Below are 18,780 nucleotides of genomic sequence, written 5' to 3' on the forward strand. Positions count from 1 at the left end.
ATATATATATATATATATATATATATATATATATATATATATATGTGCTTGTTGATACATGTGTAATTACAATTGACAGTATGGTAATATCAACGTACTACTGATAGGGGAAATATCCCTATTATTTACAAATTGTAGAAATAGAAACATGTCTTATTCTGGTGAGGTCTGAAACAGCCAATCAAGGTCAGTGATCTACGTATGTAAATGTATGTCTGTCCTGCTTTTGACCACTTAATGAGTGCTGGCTATACTCAGGAGGAGATTAATCCATTAACAGTTTTTCGTTGTCTTTAATTACAGCTGGAACATCGACGGCCTACAGTTCTCGAGCATTTCAAGCTAACAACATTTATTGGAATAATCCCTTCTAAACGATTAGACGTAACGTAATAACATAAAATGGAAAGGTAGAAAATAGGAACTCGTATGAACACTGATGTGCCGTCCTACTTACTGATGTACACAGTATTACCAGTTATCAACCCATTATAAACTGTCATGTTTTTATTTTTTAAACATGGATATAATACTGTACTCTAAAATCTATATAAAAGAAACAAACTAAGACATACACCATGCAGAATTATTCTTATGGTTCCCCAGCCCGTGCACAACACTTACCTGACAGTTCGTCTGGTTCAAGCCCGCTTTCAGTGTCAAGTCCGCAGATAACAAAATAATCTGCGAATCGACATGAATTCGAGCTGAAGCCGGTGGTCATTTTGAGACTGGTCCGGACTGGTCTGGTCCCTTTTCCTCGGCTTTTTCAGCAGGGTGCATATTAAAGGATCGCGTAGCGATTTCGCGAAGCCATTGTGGATGTACTGCAAAGCCTGAAAATCAGAACAGTATGCCAGCCGAAAGGCATTATGGGTCTTCAAGTACAGCTGTTTTCATCTGTCTCAGATCTTCTCAAACCCTTGCATTACCTCTGCGTAGAGGGAACACACTGAGCATGTGCAAACTCCTTATAGATTACGTTATGCATTTTACCCTTCAGTTCCTGAGTTAAGGATTTATCCTGTAAAAACCTCTCCTTTATAATAATGCTATAGTAATCTTGCATTACATTAAGCCTTATTGCACCTATAATGAACCTGAGACATAGTATTCTTACTCCACTGTAGCCAACACCAGTGTTCAAGTGAATGCAAACTTTAATTTCACCAGTTTAGTCTGAACAATTGTATTCATGTAATACACATGTAATTCCATAGTTGTAATACACATACAGTAATATGTATTCTACTTGAGTATTCAAGGCACAGATAAGGTGTCAGAAATAGGAAAAATAAGTAAATAAACGTTCTGATGCACAATTTAGAATATATTTCATTAAAATGTTGTCCTACTTGAAAAAAAGTCAAATAAGTCAAAGCAACTGTGGGGCTGAACTCTGTAGACATGTACAAAGAGCTCCACCTTGTGGTAAAAGGTGACGGTAAAAACATGCAGAACTTTGGCATTAGATTCTCATTCTCATTTTCCAATCATTTACCGGACAGTGAGAAAAAAAATGTATATTACATTTTATTATTTCAAAATAAATGTTAATAATTACAAACACTTGCCATACATTATCATTTTGCACAACTTAATACTGTAAAGATCACAAGCGTAATGAATGCACACACCAAGAATCATCCAAGCCAGCACAGATATTCTCAATATTCTCTGCATGAAAATTAACAACTGTTGGAAAGTTGTAATAAGAAACATGTGTAATATTGCAGTGGTCTTTAAAAATGGGATAAAACTACTGGGGACTTTTAAACAGTTATTGCAAATATGTGTCAATACAGTTCCAGAAATTACTTCTGATATCAAATTGGGTGAACAAATAATGTGCTAGTAATATTAGGGCTAAGTAACAACATTCTTATTTATTAAACCCCAAAACAGCTTTCATAAGAGCACACTGTATTGACTGAACTGCTACAGGATCTCCCATCAGGCATGATCCCTCTGAAAACTACTGCAGTGCAATCAAGATGAGGTAATGATGCAACCTCTATGAACTACAAAAAAGTGAAGCCCAAATTTCAAACAAGGACATTAACACAACTAAATGAAATGAAACAGGTCATGATTGATGGGTAACAGCGGGATTGGGATACAGTAGGGCTGTGTTTACACAGGCAGAACAGTTCTGATCTTTTGACCAAAGAGCTGATCGGTCAAAACACCAATTAGTGGTAAAAAAAAAAAATTTAAATAGAAAAATTGGGTTGCCCGTGTCAACACAGCCATTACATAAAAATATGAAGCGCTAAGCCTGCTTTTATACAGGCAGCCTAATTCTGATCTATTTTTTCACTAATTGGTCTTTTGACTAATCAGATCAGCTCTGAGAAAAGATCTGATGTGACTGGTCAAAAGACCATTTAGCGGAAAAAATATATATGAATTCGACTGCCTGTGTAAACACAGCCTTAGACATGCCAAGTGGACACACAAATTAATTCAGGTAATTAAATAAATTGCATTTTCTCATACTCAGAAAGGGTTTATATACTGGATTAAAACGCTAATCCAAGTAAGACCGTTGATAATCAAAATTAAAAAATGCTTTCTCACTTTTTAAAATCAAATCAAATTTCATAAATAATGAGTGATTTCAGATGCAGAAGAGTGGACAGTGCTTGAGACATGGATTTTGAAGAAACATCAACAGTAAGACTGCCCAAGTGCACATTCACTGTATCAACCTCTAGACACAACCAGAAGGTTTCACAGCAGCAGAGAATTCATATAATGACATCAGGTAAGGCCAGATAAAAATCACTCCAATCACATCAAAGCACCCAAACTATAGTACAAATTAGGCATAACACCAACAGATACATACAGGTTGGACTCTAAGAAAATATATAAACTGCCTTAAGTATTCACACCCCTTGACTCTTTTTTTGTGTTACAGCCTGAATTTAAAATGTATTCCATTTAGATGTTTTGTTACTGCCCTTCATACAATACCCTTTCATGTCAAAGTGGAATTATGTTTTTAGACATTTTTACAAACTAATAGAATTGAAAAGCTGAATAGTCTTGAGTCAATAAGTATTCAACACCTTTGTTATTGAGGCTTACCATAAGTTCAGGAGTAAAAATGTGCTCAACAAGTCACATGGACCCTGAATCGAGGAGTGAATTTCAAAAAGCAAATTCAAAGCCCAGGGAGGTTGTCCAATGCCTTACGTAGGGCATCGATTTGTAGTTAGATGGGTAAAAAAAATATTTACAAAATAAAATACTAAACAGATGTTGAATATCCCATCGAGCATGGTGAAGTTACTAATTACACTTGAGACAAATTCACCTTTCAGCAGGACAATAACCTAAAACACAATGCCAAATATACACTGGAGTTGCTGACCAAGACAACATTTAATGTTCCTGAGTGGCCTAGTTACAGTTTTCACTTAAAGCTCGGCGCCATTGGACTCTAAAGCAGTGGAAACGCGTTTTCTGAAGTGATCAATCACGCTTCAACATCTGACAGATGGGTTTGGTGGATGCCAGGAGAATGTTACCTGTCCCAATTCAAGTTTGGTGGAGGAGGAATAATGGTTCGGGCTATGCTTCCAAATTTGTGGGAACAGTGTGGGGAAGGTCCTTTCTTGTTTCAACATGACAATGCCCCTGTGCACAAAGCGAGGTCCATACAGAAATGATTTGTCGAGATCGGTATGGAAGAACTTGACTGGCCTGCACAGAGCCCTGACCTCAACCCCATGAAACACCTTTGGGAAGAATTGGAATGCCGACTGCAGCGAAAGGGGGGACCAACTCCATATTAATACCCATGATTTTGGAATGAGATCAACAAGCAGGTGTCCACATACTTTTGGTCATGTAGCGTATGTGTTTTTTTTGTGTTTTTAATTAACAAATGTTAGAATTTTTCTTCAACTTAGAGAGTATTGTGTAGATCGTTGATAAAAATATTACAATTAAATCCATTTTAATCCCGCAACAACATTTGGAAAAGTCAAGGGGTGTGACTACTTTCTGAAGGCACTGTACATGAAGTAGCAGTGTGAAATCACGAACACCTGGGAAAAGCATGAACAACCAAAAATCTAAATTGGTAGCTTTGCAAAGGGCACTGCTGGATCATCCACTACTGCATTTCTCAACTGGCAGAGGATTTGGACTGGTGACGCACAAAAGGGAGAGCACACAGGCAGAGAGGCAGTCTCAGCACCATTAGTAGAACAAATATAAAAAGAATAGTATAAAAAACACCAGTTTTCAATACTTGATATGCCGTTTCATACAATTGAAGGGGAAATCCAATTAGTAGCGATGTTTAAGTGAAAGGCCCAGCAGAAGCATCAAGGGTTTCATATTTATCTTTCTGCAGTTGAAGTCGAAGGTTTACATACATCTTAGACAAATACATTTAAACTCAGTTTTTCACAATTCCTGACATTTAATCAGAGTAAAAATTTCCTGTCTTAGGTCAGTTAGGATCACCACTTTATTTTAATAATGTGCAATGTCAGAATAATAAGAGAGAATGATTGATTTCAGCGTTTATTTCTTTCATCACATTCCCACTGGGTCAGAAGTTAACATGCACTCAATTAGTATTTGGTAGCATTGCCTTTAAATTGTTTAACTTGGGTCAAACGTTTCAGGTAGCCTTCCACAAGCTTCCCACAATAAGTTGGGTGAATTTTGGCCCATTCCTCCTGACAGAGCTGGTGTAACTGAGTTAGGTTTGTCGGCCTCCTTGCTCGCATGCGCCTTTTCAGTTCTGCCCACAAATGTTCTATAGGATTGAGGTCATGGCTTTGTGATGGCCACTCCAATACCTTGACTTTGTTGTCCTTAAGCCATTTTGCCACAACTTTGGAAGTAGTCTTGGGGTCATTGTCCATTTGGAAGAACCATTTGCGACCAAGCTTTAACTTCCTGACTGATGTCTTGAGATGTTGCTTCAATATATCCACATAGTTTTCCGTCCTCATGATGCCATCTATTTTGTGAAATGCACCAGTCCCTCCTGCAGCAAAGCACCTCCACAACATGATGCTGCCACCCTCGTGCTTCACGGTTGGGATGGTGTTCTTCGGCTTGCAAGCATCCCCCTTTTTCCTCCAAACATAACGATGGTCATTATGGCCAAACAGATCTATTTTTGTTTCATCAGACCAGAAGATCAGATTTCTCCAAAAAGTACGATCTTTGTCCCCATGTGCAGTTGCAAACCATAGTCTGGCTTTTTTATGGCGGTTTTGGAGCAGTGGCTTCTTCCTTGCTGAGCAGCCTTTCAGGTTATGTCGATTATAGGACTCGTTTTACTGTGGATATAGATACTTTTGTACCCGTTTCCTCCAGCATCTTCACAAGGTCCTTTGCTGTTGTTCTGGGATTGATTTGCACTTTTCGCACCAAAGTACGTTCATCTCTAGGAGACAGAATGCGTCTCCTTCCAGAGCGGTATGACGGCTGCGTGGTCCCATGGTGTTTATACTTGCGTACTATTGTTTGTACAGATGAACGTGGTACCTTCAGGCATTTGGAAATTGCTCCCAAGGATGAACCAGACTTGTGGAGGTCTACAATTGATTTTTCCATGATGTCAAGCAAAGAGGCACTGAGTTTGAAGGTAGGCCTTGAAATACATCCACAGGTACACCTCTAATTGACTCAAATTATGTCAATTAGCCTATCAGAAGCTTCTAAAGCCATGACATTTTCTGGAATTTTCAAAGCTGTTTAAAGGTACCATCAACTTAGTGTATGTAAACTTCTGACCCGGAATTGTGATACAGTGAATTATAAGTGAAATAATCTGTCTGTAAACAATTGTTTGAAAAATTACTTGTGTCATGCACAAAGTAGATGTCCTAAACGACTTGCCAAAACTATAGTTTGTTAACAAGAAATTTGTGGTGGTTGAAAAACCAAGTTAACTGCATGTGTTCACATGCATATTTTTCATGTCAACATTGATGGCACGCAGATCCTTTTAGGGTGGTGTGTTAACAATATCTTCAAATGATAGAACGTTCTAAATGATTTAATATGTTCACAATCTAACCAGTGTATAAAACAGTCATAACAATAGTCCAAAGATGTTGTGAAAATCAAAAACACTGAACTGCGACTCTGATCAGTATTGCTTTGACTTCACCCATATCACACAGGTTAAGAGATTAAATCAATTCAAAACACTGTTCAAGAAATACAAAGGAGGGAAGTTTAGCTTGAACTTGTGAGAACCATTGTGAGTAAAAACAATAAAGACAGATGCCTGATGTTTTCTGTATCCTTTCTTAAAATGTTCAATTTCCAGGCATGCAACATTTAACAAATATGGGAAAACAAACCCGAGGATGAGCAGAGGCCAGTTAGTCCTTTGTAGAGCACAAAGTTGAGGTGGCCACAACCACATGTTTTGGGCACAGGAGTCAGGGTTGTGTCAACGGGCAATGTTTCCACAGCAACCTCAGCAGGTGTGTGGGACAGCAACAGGCAGGACTATGTGAGTGACAGTGGGGTGTACCATTCCTGAGCCAAGGGACGGGCTGGGGGATCAGGCAGGCAGATGAGTTGCTGAGTTGTCTAATGCCTACTCCATCTTCTGCTGCAGTTTCTTCTGGAAGCAGACAGGCAGGATAGAGAGTACGGCCAGGACACCTAGCACAATCAGAGAGTTCCAGGACACTGCCTCCCCAGCTGTTGTCAGTTTATACAGTGTTGTACCAGCGTTGATCGCCACGAAGGATGGTGGGGCCACTCCTGACAGTCAGAGATAAGGGAGGAAGTCAGGATTGTAAGACAGCCAAGGCATTCCTAGGCGATCACCAAATATTTCTGTAGAAAAGTGAACAAAGGCTTGAGCTCCTTTTTTTATACTGTGTTGAGCTGTTGACGGTAGGTGCACTTGATTCAAAAGCCCTGCGCATCATTCCCATTTTTATTTGTCTGAAGAGAAACTCCACCTACCCTTGGCAAATCTGTGACTAAATCGAGTGCACCTACTACGCTGCCCAATCAGATCAAATCACTGTGGCTATAGAGTTCCATGACCCTGGCCACAGCCAAGTTTAATAGGCTACTAGCCTATGTAAGATTTAATAACTTTTAAAATCATGACCACAGAGACTGTCAACGAATACAGCAAAGAGCTGCTGTTTTTATGAGTGAGTTCATGTTTAACTTCATATTCAGCACTGTCACTGTTTTTATTCAACACGATTACTAAAAGCTGCTTCTCCGTACTTCCGCTCGGGCTGCAGCTGCAATGAATGAGTAGCAAAGTATCGATAGCCCTGCGTTTTATTATTATTAGCAGCTTGTCGTGTCAATTTTATATTCAATGAATATTTAACTTTCTCTGGTCATAGGAACAACATGAATTTGTGCATGAGGCAGATGCGGTGCGACTCGAGTTTCACCATCAAGTGGAAGATGGTGTTCCCTCTCTCTGGTCAGTCTCACCAGAGGAATTCCAATTCGTAAACTCAGGCATCTTTCTAGAGCTCCGACTTTTGACCTGAAGATCACTGACATCGTGATTTGACCTCGTTGACCATCAATCCAGTAAAATAAAAAAGCAATTTCAATTGATTGATGCAATTGATGCACCACAGTGCCTCACAAGTGCTAAATCAACTGATCTGTTATCCAAGTTTTGAAATATAATATGGTCTGACATTAGGCCTACTGCCCAAACCTCATGTCTACAAAACTGTTTGTGAGGTTAATGTAAAAAAAAAAAAAAAAAGAATCTGAGCTGTAGATCTCCGCTTGCTTTTAGACTGCGAAAGTGATCTGGACTCAGAAAGGGTTGGTGATCACTGTATTAAATAGTATGAGAGATTCAAAAATAGCTCAGCAATAAAGACAATGCAACACTGTTTTCTACCGAAAAGGAAATACTGGAGTTTGATATATTCTAGCCTCACCAAAGAAAGTACCAAGGAAGAAGACCCCCAAAGGCACGTTGATGACAGGTGAGGTGATGTTGATGAACCAGTTGGGGAGAAAGGGAGTGATCCTCAGAAATATTATGTAATTGATGAGATGATCTCGGTGCCTGTCTACCTGTAATTGAAAACAGATATCATAACCTGTCATTCACAGTAAGGCTTGGAGGCTACTAGCCCCCTACTAAGACTCCACTGTTCTGTGGGTGCAGATAGACATGTGGCTGTTATTAAACTGTTAAAGTTTGCTTGTACTGTCATATCAACAACTTCCTATACTGTTCAAGTACAGAAACAACCAGTTTTTCCTTCCAAAAGGTCTTACCTGCTGGGACCATTTCTGGGCTCTCTCTGTCAGGTATCTGTAGACCACTGGTCGCCCCACTAGATAAGACAGCATGTAGCAGAAGGAAGCCCCTAGGCCAGAGCACTGGAAAACACAGTGACAGAGGCAGTACATTTTGTAAACAGAGTCTGGTTTACAGAGTCAAAGTACATTTCGTAAATGTCACCACTATTATTAGTCCTTGTGTCCATAGTATACTCACCAGGCAGACGAGGAAAAGAGCCAGGGGGAAGGGGTAGAGATAACCAGACAGGATGCTGAGGAAGATGGATCCAGGGATCGCAAATGTCTGGAGGCTGAGTCAGCAGCATCAAGGAATACAGCTCAAGGGTTGAACACACAGCAGCATGCGCACACACACACACACACACTTGTGGATGCGGTCACAAAAATACATGAAACAAAAATATAAACTGTTGTCCCACTCCTCTTCAAGAACTGTGTAAAGTTGCTGGATATTGGCAGGAACTGGAACACGCTGTTGTACACTTAAATCCACAGCATCCCAAACCTGCTCAACAGGTGACATATCTGGTGAGTATGCATGGCATGGAAGAACTGGCACATTTTCAAATTCCAGGAATTGTGTACAGATCCTTGCGACATGGGGCTGTGCATTATCATGCTGAAACATGAACACATAGGTATTCCTTCCCACCTGGACAAAAGGAACACCTATGTGAGAACACTGTTCACTGACTACAGCTCAGCGTTCAACACCATAGTGCCAACAAGGCTCATCACTAAGCTAAGGACTCTGGGACTAAACACCTCCCTCTGCAACTGGATCCTGTACTTCCTGACAGGCCGTCCCCAGGTGGTTAGAGTAGGCAACAACACGTCTGCCACGCTGATCCTTAACACTGGGGCCCCTCAGGGGTGTGTACTTAGTCCCCTCCTGTACTCCATGTTCACCCACGACTACGTGGCCAAACACAACTCCAACATCATCATTAAATTTGCTGACAACACAACCGTGGTAGGCCTGATCACCGACAACAATGAGACGTCAGTTGAAGTCAGAACTGGAAGCGTGGTGCCAGGACAACAACCTCTCCCTCAATGTGAGCAAGACTAAGGAGCTGATCGTGGACTACAGGAAAAGGAAGGCCAACATCGATGGGGCTGTAGTGGAGCAGGTCGAGAGTTAAGTTCCTTCATGTCCACATCACCAACGAACTATCATGGTCCAAGCACACCAAGACAGTCGTGAAGAGGGCACGACAAAACCTTTTTCCCCTCAGGAGACTGAATTTATTTTGGCATGGGTCCCCAGATCCTCAAAAGTTTCTACAGGTGTACCATCGAGAGCATCCTGACCAGTTGCATCACTGCCTGGTATGGCAACTGCTCTGCATCTTACCATAAGGAGCTACAGAGTATAGTGCGTATGGCCCAGTACATCACTGGAGCCAAAATTCCTGCCATCCAGGACCTATAATAGGCGGTGTCAGAGGAAAGCCCATAAAATTGTCAAAAACTTCAGCCACCCAAGTTATATACGGATCTCTCTGCTACTGCACAGCAAGTGGTACCGGAGTGCCAAGTCTAGGACCAACAGGCTCCTCAACAGCTTCTACCCCCAAGCCATAAGACTGCTGAACAATTCATAAAATCGCCACCGTACTATTTACATTCCCCCCCCCCCCTTTTGTACACTGCCACTACTCGTTGTTTATTATCTATGCATAGTCACTTCACCCCCACCTACAGTGGGGCAAAAAAGTATTTAGTCAGCCACCAATTGTGCAAGTTCTCCCACTTAAAAAGATGAACCCTGTAATTTTCATCATATGTACACTTCAACTATGACAGACAAAATGAGAAGAAAAAAAAATCCAGAAAATCACATTGTAGGATTTTTTATGAATTTATTTGCAAATTATGGTGGAAAATAAGTATTGATATGATACCGTGACGAGATCCTATATCTCTGTGAATTCAAATTGGCATCGATAAAATGCAATTGTGTTCGTTGTCCGTAGTTTATGTCTGCCCATAGCTTAACCCCACCACCACGGGGCACTCTGTTCTCAACGTTGACATCAGCAAACCGCTCACCCACACATGCTGTCTGCCATCTGCCCAGTACAGTAGAAACAGGGATTAATCCGTGAAGAGCACACTTTTCTTTTATCTTTACCACTTTTTCTCCCCAATTTCACAGTATCCAATTGTTTTTAGTAGCTACTACCTTGTCTCATCGCTACAACTCCCTTACGGGCTCGGGAGAGACGAAGGTTGAAAGTCATGCGTCCTCCGATACACAACCCAACCAAGCCGCACTGCTTCTTAACACAGGGCACATCCAACCCGGAAGCAAGCCGCACCAATTTGTCGGAGGAAACACTGTGCACCTGGCAACCTTGGTTAGCGTGCACTGCGCCCGACCCGCCACAGGAGTCACTGATGCGCGATGAGATATCCCTACCGGCCAAACCCTCCCCAACCCGGATGACGCTAGGCCAATTGTACGTCGCCCCATGGACCTCCCAGTCGCGGCCGGTTGCGACAGAGCCTGGGCGCGAACTCAGGGTCTCTGGTGGCACAGCTGGCGCTGCAGTACAGCGCCCTTAACCACTGCGCCGCCCGGAAGGCCTGAAGAGCACACTTTTCCAGTGGCAATCGAATGTGAGCATTTGCCAACTGAAGTTGGTTACAACACCGAACTGCAGTCAGGTCAAGACCCTGGTGAGAACGACAAGCACGCAGATGAGCTTCCCTGAGATGGTTTGACAGTTTGGGCAGAAATTGTTCTGTTGTGCAAACCCACAGTTTCATCAGCTATCCGGGTGGCTGGTCTCAGATGATCCCGCAGGTGAAGAAGCCAGAGTTGGAGGTCCTGGGCTGGTGTGGTTACATGCGGTCTGCGGTTGTGAGGCCGGTTGGACATACTGCCAAATTCTCTAAAACGACATTGGAGGCAGCTTATGGTAGAGAAATTAACATTACATTCTCTGGCAATAGCTCTGGTGGACATTGCTGCAGCATGCCAATTGCAATCTCCCTCAACTTGAGACATCTGTGGCATTGTGTTGTGTGACAAAACTACACCTTTTATTGTGCCCAGCACAAGGTGCACCTGTGTCATGGTCATGCTGTTTAATCAGCTTCTTGATATGCTACACCTGTCAGGTGGATGGATTATCTTAGCAAAGAAGAAATGCTCACGAACAGAGATGTAAACAAATGTGTACACAATGAGAAATAAGCTTTTCTGGGATCTTATATTTCAGCTCATGAAACATGGGACCAACACTTTAAAATGTTGCGTTTCTTCTTATGTTTAGTATAGTGAAGATATACTCCACTGTAGTAGTATACAGTGCCAGTTTATTATAGATCTGGCTGCAGGACTAATTTGTAGTCATCTGCCTGCTTTCAGCAACATCACAGGAGGATAGAAGTATCAGCTATAAAAGAGGTGGGGGGAGGGGGGGGGGGGTCCAGTGGTACCACCTTATATCAAAACACAATCCATATTCAGAGCACATTTTGAACTATGAATACAAATGTGGTATCATGTCTGATGTCTTCTACCGCTAGTTTGTTTAACCTCTTTCCCCTCCACTCTCTAGGAACATATTAATGCGTAGTGTCTGTGCTCTGGCCAGTATGTGCTAACAGCACAAGGACTGGACCAGCTGACCAGGCCCCAGCCACTGTCTGGGATGTATTGCCTTGTAATTTTACTGGTCATGTTGCTGACCTTTATCATGTTGTGGGCAAAGCATTCCTCAGATAGGATATCCTAACATTTATTTACCAGTAAAACAACAAGGCAACACATCACACAGTGGCCAGGGCCTGGTCAGCTGGTGCAGTCCTTGTGCTGTTAGCACATACTGGCCAGAGCACAGACACTATGCATTAATATGTGCCAAGACCGTGGAGGGGAAAGAAAATAGGAAAACTAGCAGAGGAAGCAGGGTAGAAAACATCAGGCATGATACTGCATTTGTATTCATAGTTCATACTGTGCAGTGTTAATTCATATTCGTCATAATAAAATGTGCTCTGAAGATAGGTGATGTTTACATATGAGGTGGGACCATAACATGCATCGGACCATGTTTTTCTCCTCTTTTATAGAGGATAATTCTATCTGCCCGTAAAGTCTGTCTGAAGTGCAATTGACAAAGCTGGAACAGAGTTATTGCAAATAGCTGTGGGTGGAAAGGAAGTCCTTAGAACCTACTGTACTGATAAAGTTTAACTTGTGTGCACTGCATGTCCATATTAATCTGTCTGTTATAAAATTAGGAAAAATGTACCGCACTCTGGTTGTTGTTAACACACAATAATTGCCTGAATTAATACTCAAGGATCAAATCCCACTGTACCCCCACCTCCTACTTCTCCATTCATTATCCAGAGGAAAGCCCATGCCTTTACTATGGGCTTGGCTGGCTGCTTTGTTCAATAGGAAATAATGAATGAGAGGGAGACCGAGCGGGCGAGAGCAAGGTAGGGGAGAAAGGGGATGATGCAATCAACAGGCCCATCAGAGTAACAAAAGCCTGTCTTGGTCCGCTTCTGTCTTGACGCTCTCCTCTGCTGACCCACTGGAATAGATAGGGGGCCTCGCAGACTTGATTCATGTTGAAACAACTAATAAGTATGCATCTCAATCTATCCAAAAGTTGACAACTTTGCAATACACTTACTAACCAAAAGGATACAAAATATAGGTGGTAAAGTAGGCTACTAACACTTGGGTGTAGTAGGTGTCCTTATATTTGGAAAGTACAGTGCCCAAGGCTTTAGCATCATCCATATCTTTGGGGATTTTAATAGTAGCCATCTCATCACTGAAATTAAAAAAACGTGGATATCAATTCACCATCATACAATGTTGTGGGTAAATAAAAGTGTGTGAGAATCTGTGTGCAAGGGCTTTGACACTTATAGAAACAGAGAATTTAAAACGTGACCGTCTATATTGGAGTGTGTCATACTAGGCTGTACACAATTTAAATCAAATGATTCTCATCATTAGCTGTGATAATCATTGATAACAGGCTACTATATAGATGTAATAGGCAGATTTAAGAACAGCCTTTACATGGTGATACTTTCTTTGTTCTCTATTCGACATCCCAGGTGTCTCCTAAACTCTGATGGCTAGTTGCAGGGAAATGTTTGAATTTAGAAAATGCTCCATTATAAAATCAAATCCATTTTTGCTCCATAAAATAATCCAACAACGTACACGTAGACACACACACACACACACACATACATACAGTGGGGCAAAAAAGTATTTAGTCAGCCACCAATTGTGCAAGTTCTCCCACTTAAAAAGATGAGTGAGGCCTGTAATTTTCATCATAGGTACACGTCAACTATGACAGACAAAATGAGAAGAAAAAAAATCCAGAAAATCACATTGTAGGATGTTTTATGAATTTGCAAATTATGGTGGAAAATAAGTATTTGGTCACCTACAAACAAGCAAGATTTCTGGCTCTCACAGACCTGTAACTTCTTCTTTAAGAGGCTCCTCTGTCCTCCACACGTTACCTGTATTAATGGCACCTGTTTGAACTTGTTATCAGTATAAAAGACACCTGTCCACAACCTCAAACAGTCACACTCCAAACTCCACTATGGCCAAGACCAAAGAGCTGTCAAAGGACACCAGAAACAAAATTGTAGACCTGCACCAGGCTGGGAAGACTGAATCTGCAATAGGTAAGCAGCTTGGTTTGAAGAAATCAACTGTGGGAGCAATTATTAGGAAATGGAAGACATACAAGACCACTGATAATCTCCCTCGATCTGGGGCTCCACGCAAGATCTCACCCCGTGGGGTCAAAATGGTCACAAGTACGGTGAGCAAAAATCCCAGAACCACACAGGGGGACCTAGTGAATGACCTGCAGAGAGCTGGGACCAAAGTAACAAAGCTTACCATCAGTAACACACTACGCCGCCAGGAACTCAAATCCTGCAGTGCCAGACGTGTCCCCCTGCTTAAGCCAGTACATGTCCAGGCCCGTCCGAAGTTTGCTAGATAGCATTTGGATGATCCAGAAGAAGATTGGGAGAATGTCATATGGTCAGATGAAACCAAAATATAACTTTTTGGTAAAAACTCAACTTGTCGTGTTTGGAGGACAAAGAATGCTGAGTTGCATCCAAAGAACACCATACCTACTGTGAAGCATGGGGTGGAAACATCATGCTTTGGGGCTGTTTTTCTGCAAAGGGACCAGGACGACTGATCCGTGTAAAGGAAAGAATGAATGGGGCCATGTATTGTGAGATTGAGTGAAAACCTCCTTCCATCAGCAAGGGCATTGAAGATGAACGTGGCTGGGTCTTTCAGCATGACAATGATCCCAAACACACCACCTGGGCAACAAAGGAGTGGCTTCGTAAGAAGCATTTCAAGGTCCTGGAGTGGCCTAGCCAGTCTCCAGATCTCAACCACATAGAAAATCTTTGGAGGGAGTTGAAAGTCTGTGTTGCCCAGCAACAGCCCTAAAACATCACTGCTCTAGAGGAGATCTGCATGGAGAAATGGGCCAAAATACAAGCAACAGTGTGTGAAAACCTTGCGAAGACTTACAGAAAACGTTTGACCTCTGTCATTGCCAACAAAGGGTATATAACAAAGTATTGAGATCAACTTTTGTTATTGACCAAATACTTATTTTCCACCACAATTTGCAAATAAATTCATAAAAAAACCTACAATGTGATTTTCTGGATTTTTTTTTCTCATTTTGTCTGTCATAGTTGAAGTGTACCTATGATGAAAATTACAGGCCTCTCTCATCTTTTTAAGTGGGAGAACTTGCACAATTGGTGGCTGACTAAATACTTTGCCACACTGTACATACATATACACACACACACACACATACATATTGTGGGCAAAGGGGGTTGAGTGATAAATGGCAGATGTCAGAGCAGAACTAATAAACGGCTCTGCCCATCACTAAAATGGCCACCCCGATCAGAACTACAGATCACAAAATGGCCGACTGACAAAACTACAATTCCCAGAAGCAAGGGGAACCCTCAGAAGGTGGTGCCGACCCACGTATAAAGGGTCAAGACGAACCAGGAAGAGAGCGAGAAAGGGTTGGAATGATCTGTGAACCATAGAGAAAGAGACAATATAATCGGCTGGATTTACCGTGTATGAGCTGGACTGATTGGACTTACCTGTTGGCGTTTGGACCTGGACCTACCGAGAACCCAATTCCTGTACCAAACACTGCTATCCTTGACCTTGCCTGTGGCCTGGGTGTATCAGGAAGGAGACACAAACACAGGTACTGTCCTGTTCGGAACAACTCTCAATCTGGGGTGATTTTGGTGACAGTTTCCCACTTCATTTGTGACAAACACTCCTAATCTTGAAGAGATTTGCCACAATATATTATACATGTATAATATATTATTTATACATACATACATACATACATACACAGTTGAAGTTGGAAGTTTACATACACCGTCTTAGGTCAGTTAGGATCACCACTTTATTTTAAGAATGTGCAATGTACTATTATTATTTCAGCTTTTATTTCTTTCATCACATTCCCAGTGGGTCAGAAGTTTACATACACTCAATTAGTATTTGGTAGCATTGCCTTTAAATTGTTTAACTTGGGTCAAACTTTTCAGGTAGCCTTCCACAATAAATTGGGTGAATTTTGGCCCATTCCTCCTGACAGAGCTGGTGTAACTGAGTCAGGTTTGTAGGCCTTTCTCACACACGCTTTTTCAGTTCTGCCCACAAATTTTCTATGGAATTGAGGTCATGGCTTTGTGATGGCCACTCCAATACCTTGACTTTGTTGTCCTTAAGCCATTTTGCCACAACATTGGAAGTATGCTTGGGGTCATTGTCCATTTGGAAGACCCATTTGCGACCAAGCTTTAACTTCCTGACTGATGTCTTGAGATGTTGCTTCAATATATCCACATACTTTTCCGTCCTCATGATGCCATCTATTAACATGCTGCTGCCACCCCTGTGCTTCACGGTTGGGATGGTGTTCTTCGGCTTGCAAGCCTCCCCCTTTTTCCTCCAAACATAACGATGGTCATTATGACCAAACAGTTCTATTTTTGTTTCATCAGACCAGGGGACATTTCTCCAAAAAGTACGATCTTTGTCCCCATGTGCAGTTGCAAACCGTAGTCTGGCTTTTTTTAATGGCGGTTTTGGAGCAGTGGCTTCTTCCTTGCTGAGCAGCCTTTCAGGTTATGTCGATTTATAGGACTCGTTTTACTGTAGATATAGATACTTTTGTACCCATTTCCTCCAGGATCTCCAGCTGTTGTTCTGGGATTGATTTGCACTTTACACACCAAAGTACATTCATCTCTAGGAGACAGAATGTCTCTCCTTCCTGAGCGGTATGACGGCTGCATGGTTCCATGGTGTTTATACTTGCGTACTATTGTTTGTACAGATGAACGTGGTACCTTCAGGCATTTGGAAATTGCTCCCAAGGATGAACCTGACTTGGAGGTCGATAATTTTTTTCTGAGCTCTTGGCTGATTTCTTTGGATTTCCCATGATGTCAAGCAAAGAGGCGCTGAGTTTGAAGGTAGGCCTTGAAATACATCCACAGGTACACCTCCAATTGACTCAAATTATGTCAATTAGCCTATCAGAAGCTTCTAAAGCCACGACATCATTTTCTGGAATTTTCCAAGCTGTTTAAAAGCAGTCAATTTTGTATGTAACCTTCTGACCCACTGGAATTGTGATAGTGAAATAATCTGTCTGTAAACAATTGTTTGAAAAATGACTTGTGTCATGCACAAAGTAGATGTCCTAACCGACTTGCCAAAACTATAGTTTGTTAAAAAGACATTTGTGGAGTGGTTGAAAAACGAGTTCATGTCTACCACCTAAGTGTATTTAAACTTCTGACTTCTCTGTGTGTGTGTGTGTGAATATATATATATCTCTCAAATCAATCATGTAAAGGTTGGTTGAAAATATGTCTATACAGGTGCCTGTTATCAACATCACAGCTAATGATGAGAACCGTTTGAATGAAATGATTTAACTTGGCTGGTGAATGTCATTTGGTAGGCTGTTTCACAAAAGTTAAATGTTGTACAAAAGTAACTCTTTGTACATGGGTCGGCTTGCAGGAAAGATAAATGCAAAGAACAATTACTTGTCGAGCTCTGGGAAATTCCTGTACACTAGGTACATGACAGAAGCAGCGCAGGTGAAGACAGACAGCAGGATGAGGAGAGACATGCGAGCTGAGCCCCCTCCAGTGTATCGAGTCTCTGTGGAGAGATGAGTAGCTAAGTTATATAGCATACAGTAAGCAAATTTAAAATATCATGATAAGCCTATATTCTTCTGTAACAACAGCAGTAAGCCTCATGTAATGTCTTGCTTCACTTGTTCTAGTTCCTGGTTGATTTCCCCAGAGTACATGAAGCATGCTATGTAGTCAAACCATTCAAGATATATAATCCTTGAAACTGACTACATGTATTCTAACTTTGAGGAGGAACATATCTGCCTATGTTTTCACATGACTCCAAGCTCACCCGTTTATTTTAAAAGGTTAAACAAAATGTATAAATGAAGTGTGTATTGTGTGACATCCTGTTATGATAATTGTTGCTCAATCTATTTAATAACATTACATGGTTAGCCTAATATTTTCCTGACTTCATCCAAGTGTTTCTGTCATTGACATTGATTAACATTAGCAACTTAACGTCAAACTGGGTATGGTCCCTGACAGTGGCTGGATAGATAGCAACCTACTAAGTTACTAACCTGATCATGTTAATTTCAACCAACGATACTGGTAACTAACCCATTTTGTCTGTGCTTCAACTCCGTCATACCACCAGCCTTGAAAGCAAGCAACTTCTGAATCTTGATAATCAGCTGTTAGTAACGTTAGTTAGCCAACGGTGACTGACAACAGCATATCCGCATTTCACAATCATCTGGCTGGTTATTAAGCCGGCTAGCAACATTATTTAACAAGACGTTTACCATATCAAACAGTAATGTATCTTAACGTTAGCAAATCAATTAGAAAAACAAGTAAATTAGCTAGCTATACTAGCCAGTTAGCCGGGATAGCAACGTCGTTAGCTATACATACCTTTGAGGGTTTGTGCCTCGTTACATTTTGTCTTCGGTTCCTCGTGTAACGTTACTAACGAAACACTATCGGCCTCTCGTCTTTCTCTTCGTTTCTTGGCCATGTCCGCTTATTAAATTAAGATATCGATCTAGCTACACCGGGCTTCTTTCTGTCAAAGAGACGAGAGACCGCTTTGCCGACTAGCAAATTGACACATTCCCACAACCTTTCACCTTTTCTGAGTTTGTTTTTCTACTTTTTCCCCACAGTGCCCCTATTGGGCACCCTGCATTTCCAAGACAATGCTACAGCAGCACAGTGTTTATTGTTTATATAGTATATTATTGGCGTTTATACAGTAGCAGTAATATTAGTAGCTTTCATTTATGT

At 41.4% G+C, this 18,780-nt stretch overlaps 2 protein-coding genes across 8 annotated transcripts in view; both read right to left on the reverse strand.

Annotated features, from left to right (window-relative positions):
- The window catches only part of LOC139384506 (DENN domain-containing protein 5A-like), a 47,635-nt gene extending 46,731 nt beyond the window's left edge, over positions 1 to 904 (reverse strand). For 3 of the 7 annotated variants that reach the window (XM_071129324.1, XM_071129322.1, XM_071129321.1), the window contains exon 1: positions 625 to 724. In XM_071129324.1, the coding sequence (XP_070985425.1) occupies positions 625 to 724 (100 nt within the window). Of the gene's footprint in view, positions 1 to 624 lie in introns of all 7 variants that reach the window. The other 4 variants (XM_071129327.1, XM_071129323.1, XM_071129326.1 and 1 more) reach the window with 3 other exon arrangements.
- A 3,000-nt stretch (positions 905 to 3,904) lies between these two features.
- LOC139384906 (transmembrane protein 41B-like) lies at positions 3,905 to 18,620 on the reverse strand. The gene is made up of 7 exons (XM_071129808.1): positions 18,409 to 18,620; positions 17,449 to 17,566; positions 12,975 to 13,103; positions 8,495 to 8,588; positions 8,272 to 8,376; positions 7,926 to 8,064; positions 3,905 to 6,756 (listed from the first exon to the last, which is right to left on the reverse strand). The coding sequence occupies exons 1-7, from the start codon at positions 18,509 to 18,511 to the stop codon at positions 6,587 to 6,589; spliced, it is 858 nt and encodes a 285-aa protein (XP_070985909.1). The 5' UTR covers positions 18,512 to 18,620; the 3' UTR covers positions 3,905 to 6,586.
- Between the last annotated feature and the right edge of the window lie 160 nt (positions 18,621 to 18,780).

The sequence above is a fragment of the Oncorhynchus clarkii genome, chromosome 26, assembly GCF_045791955.1.
Source record: "Oncorhynchus clarkii lewisi isolate Uvic-CL-2024 chromosome 26, UVic_Ocla_1.0, whole genome shotgun sequence".
Lineage (NCBI taxonomy): Eukaryota > Metazoa > Chordata > Actinopteri > Salmoniformes > Salmonidae > Oncorhynchus > Oncorhynchus clarkii.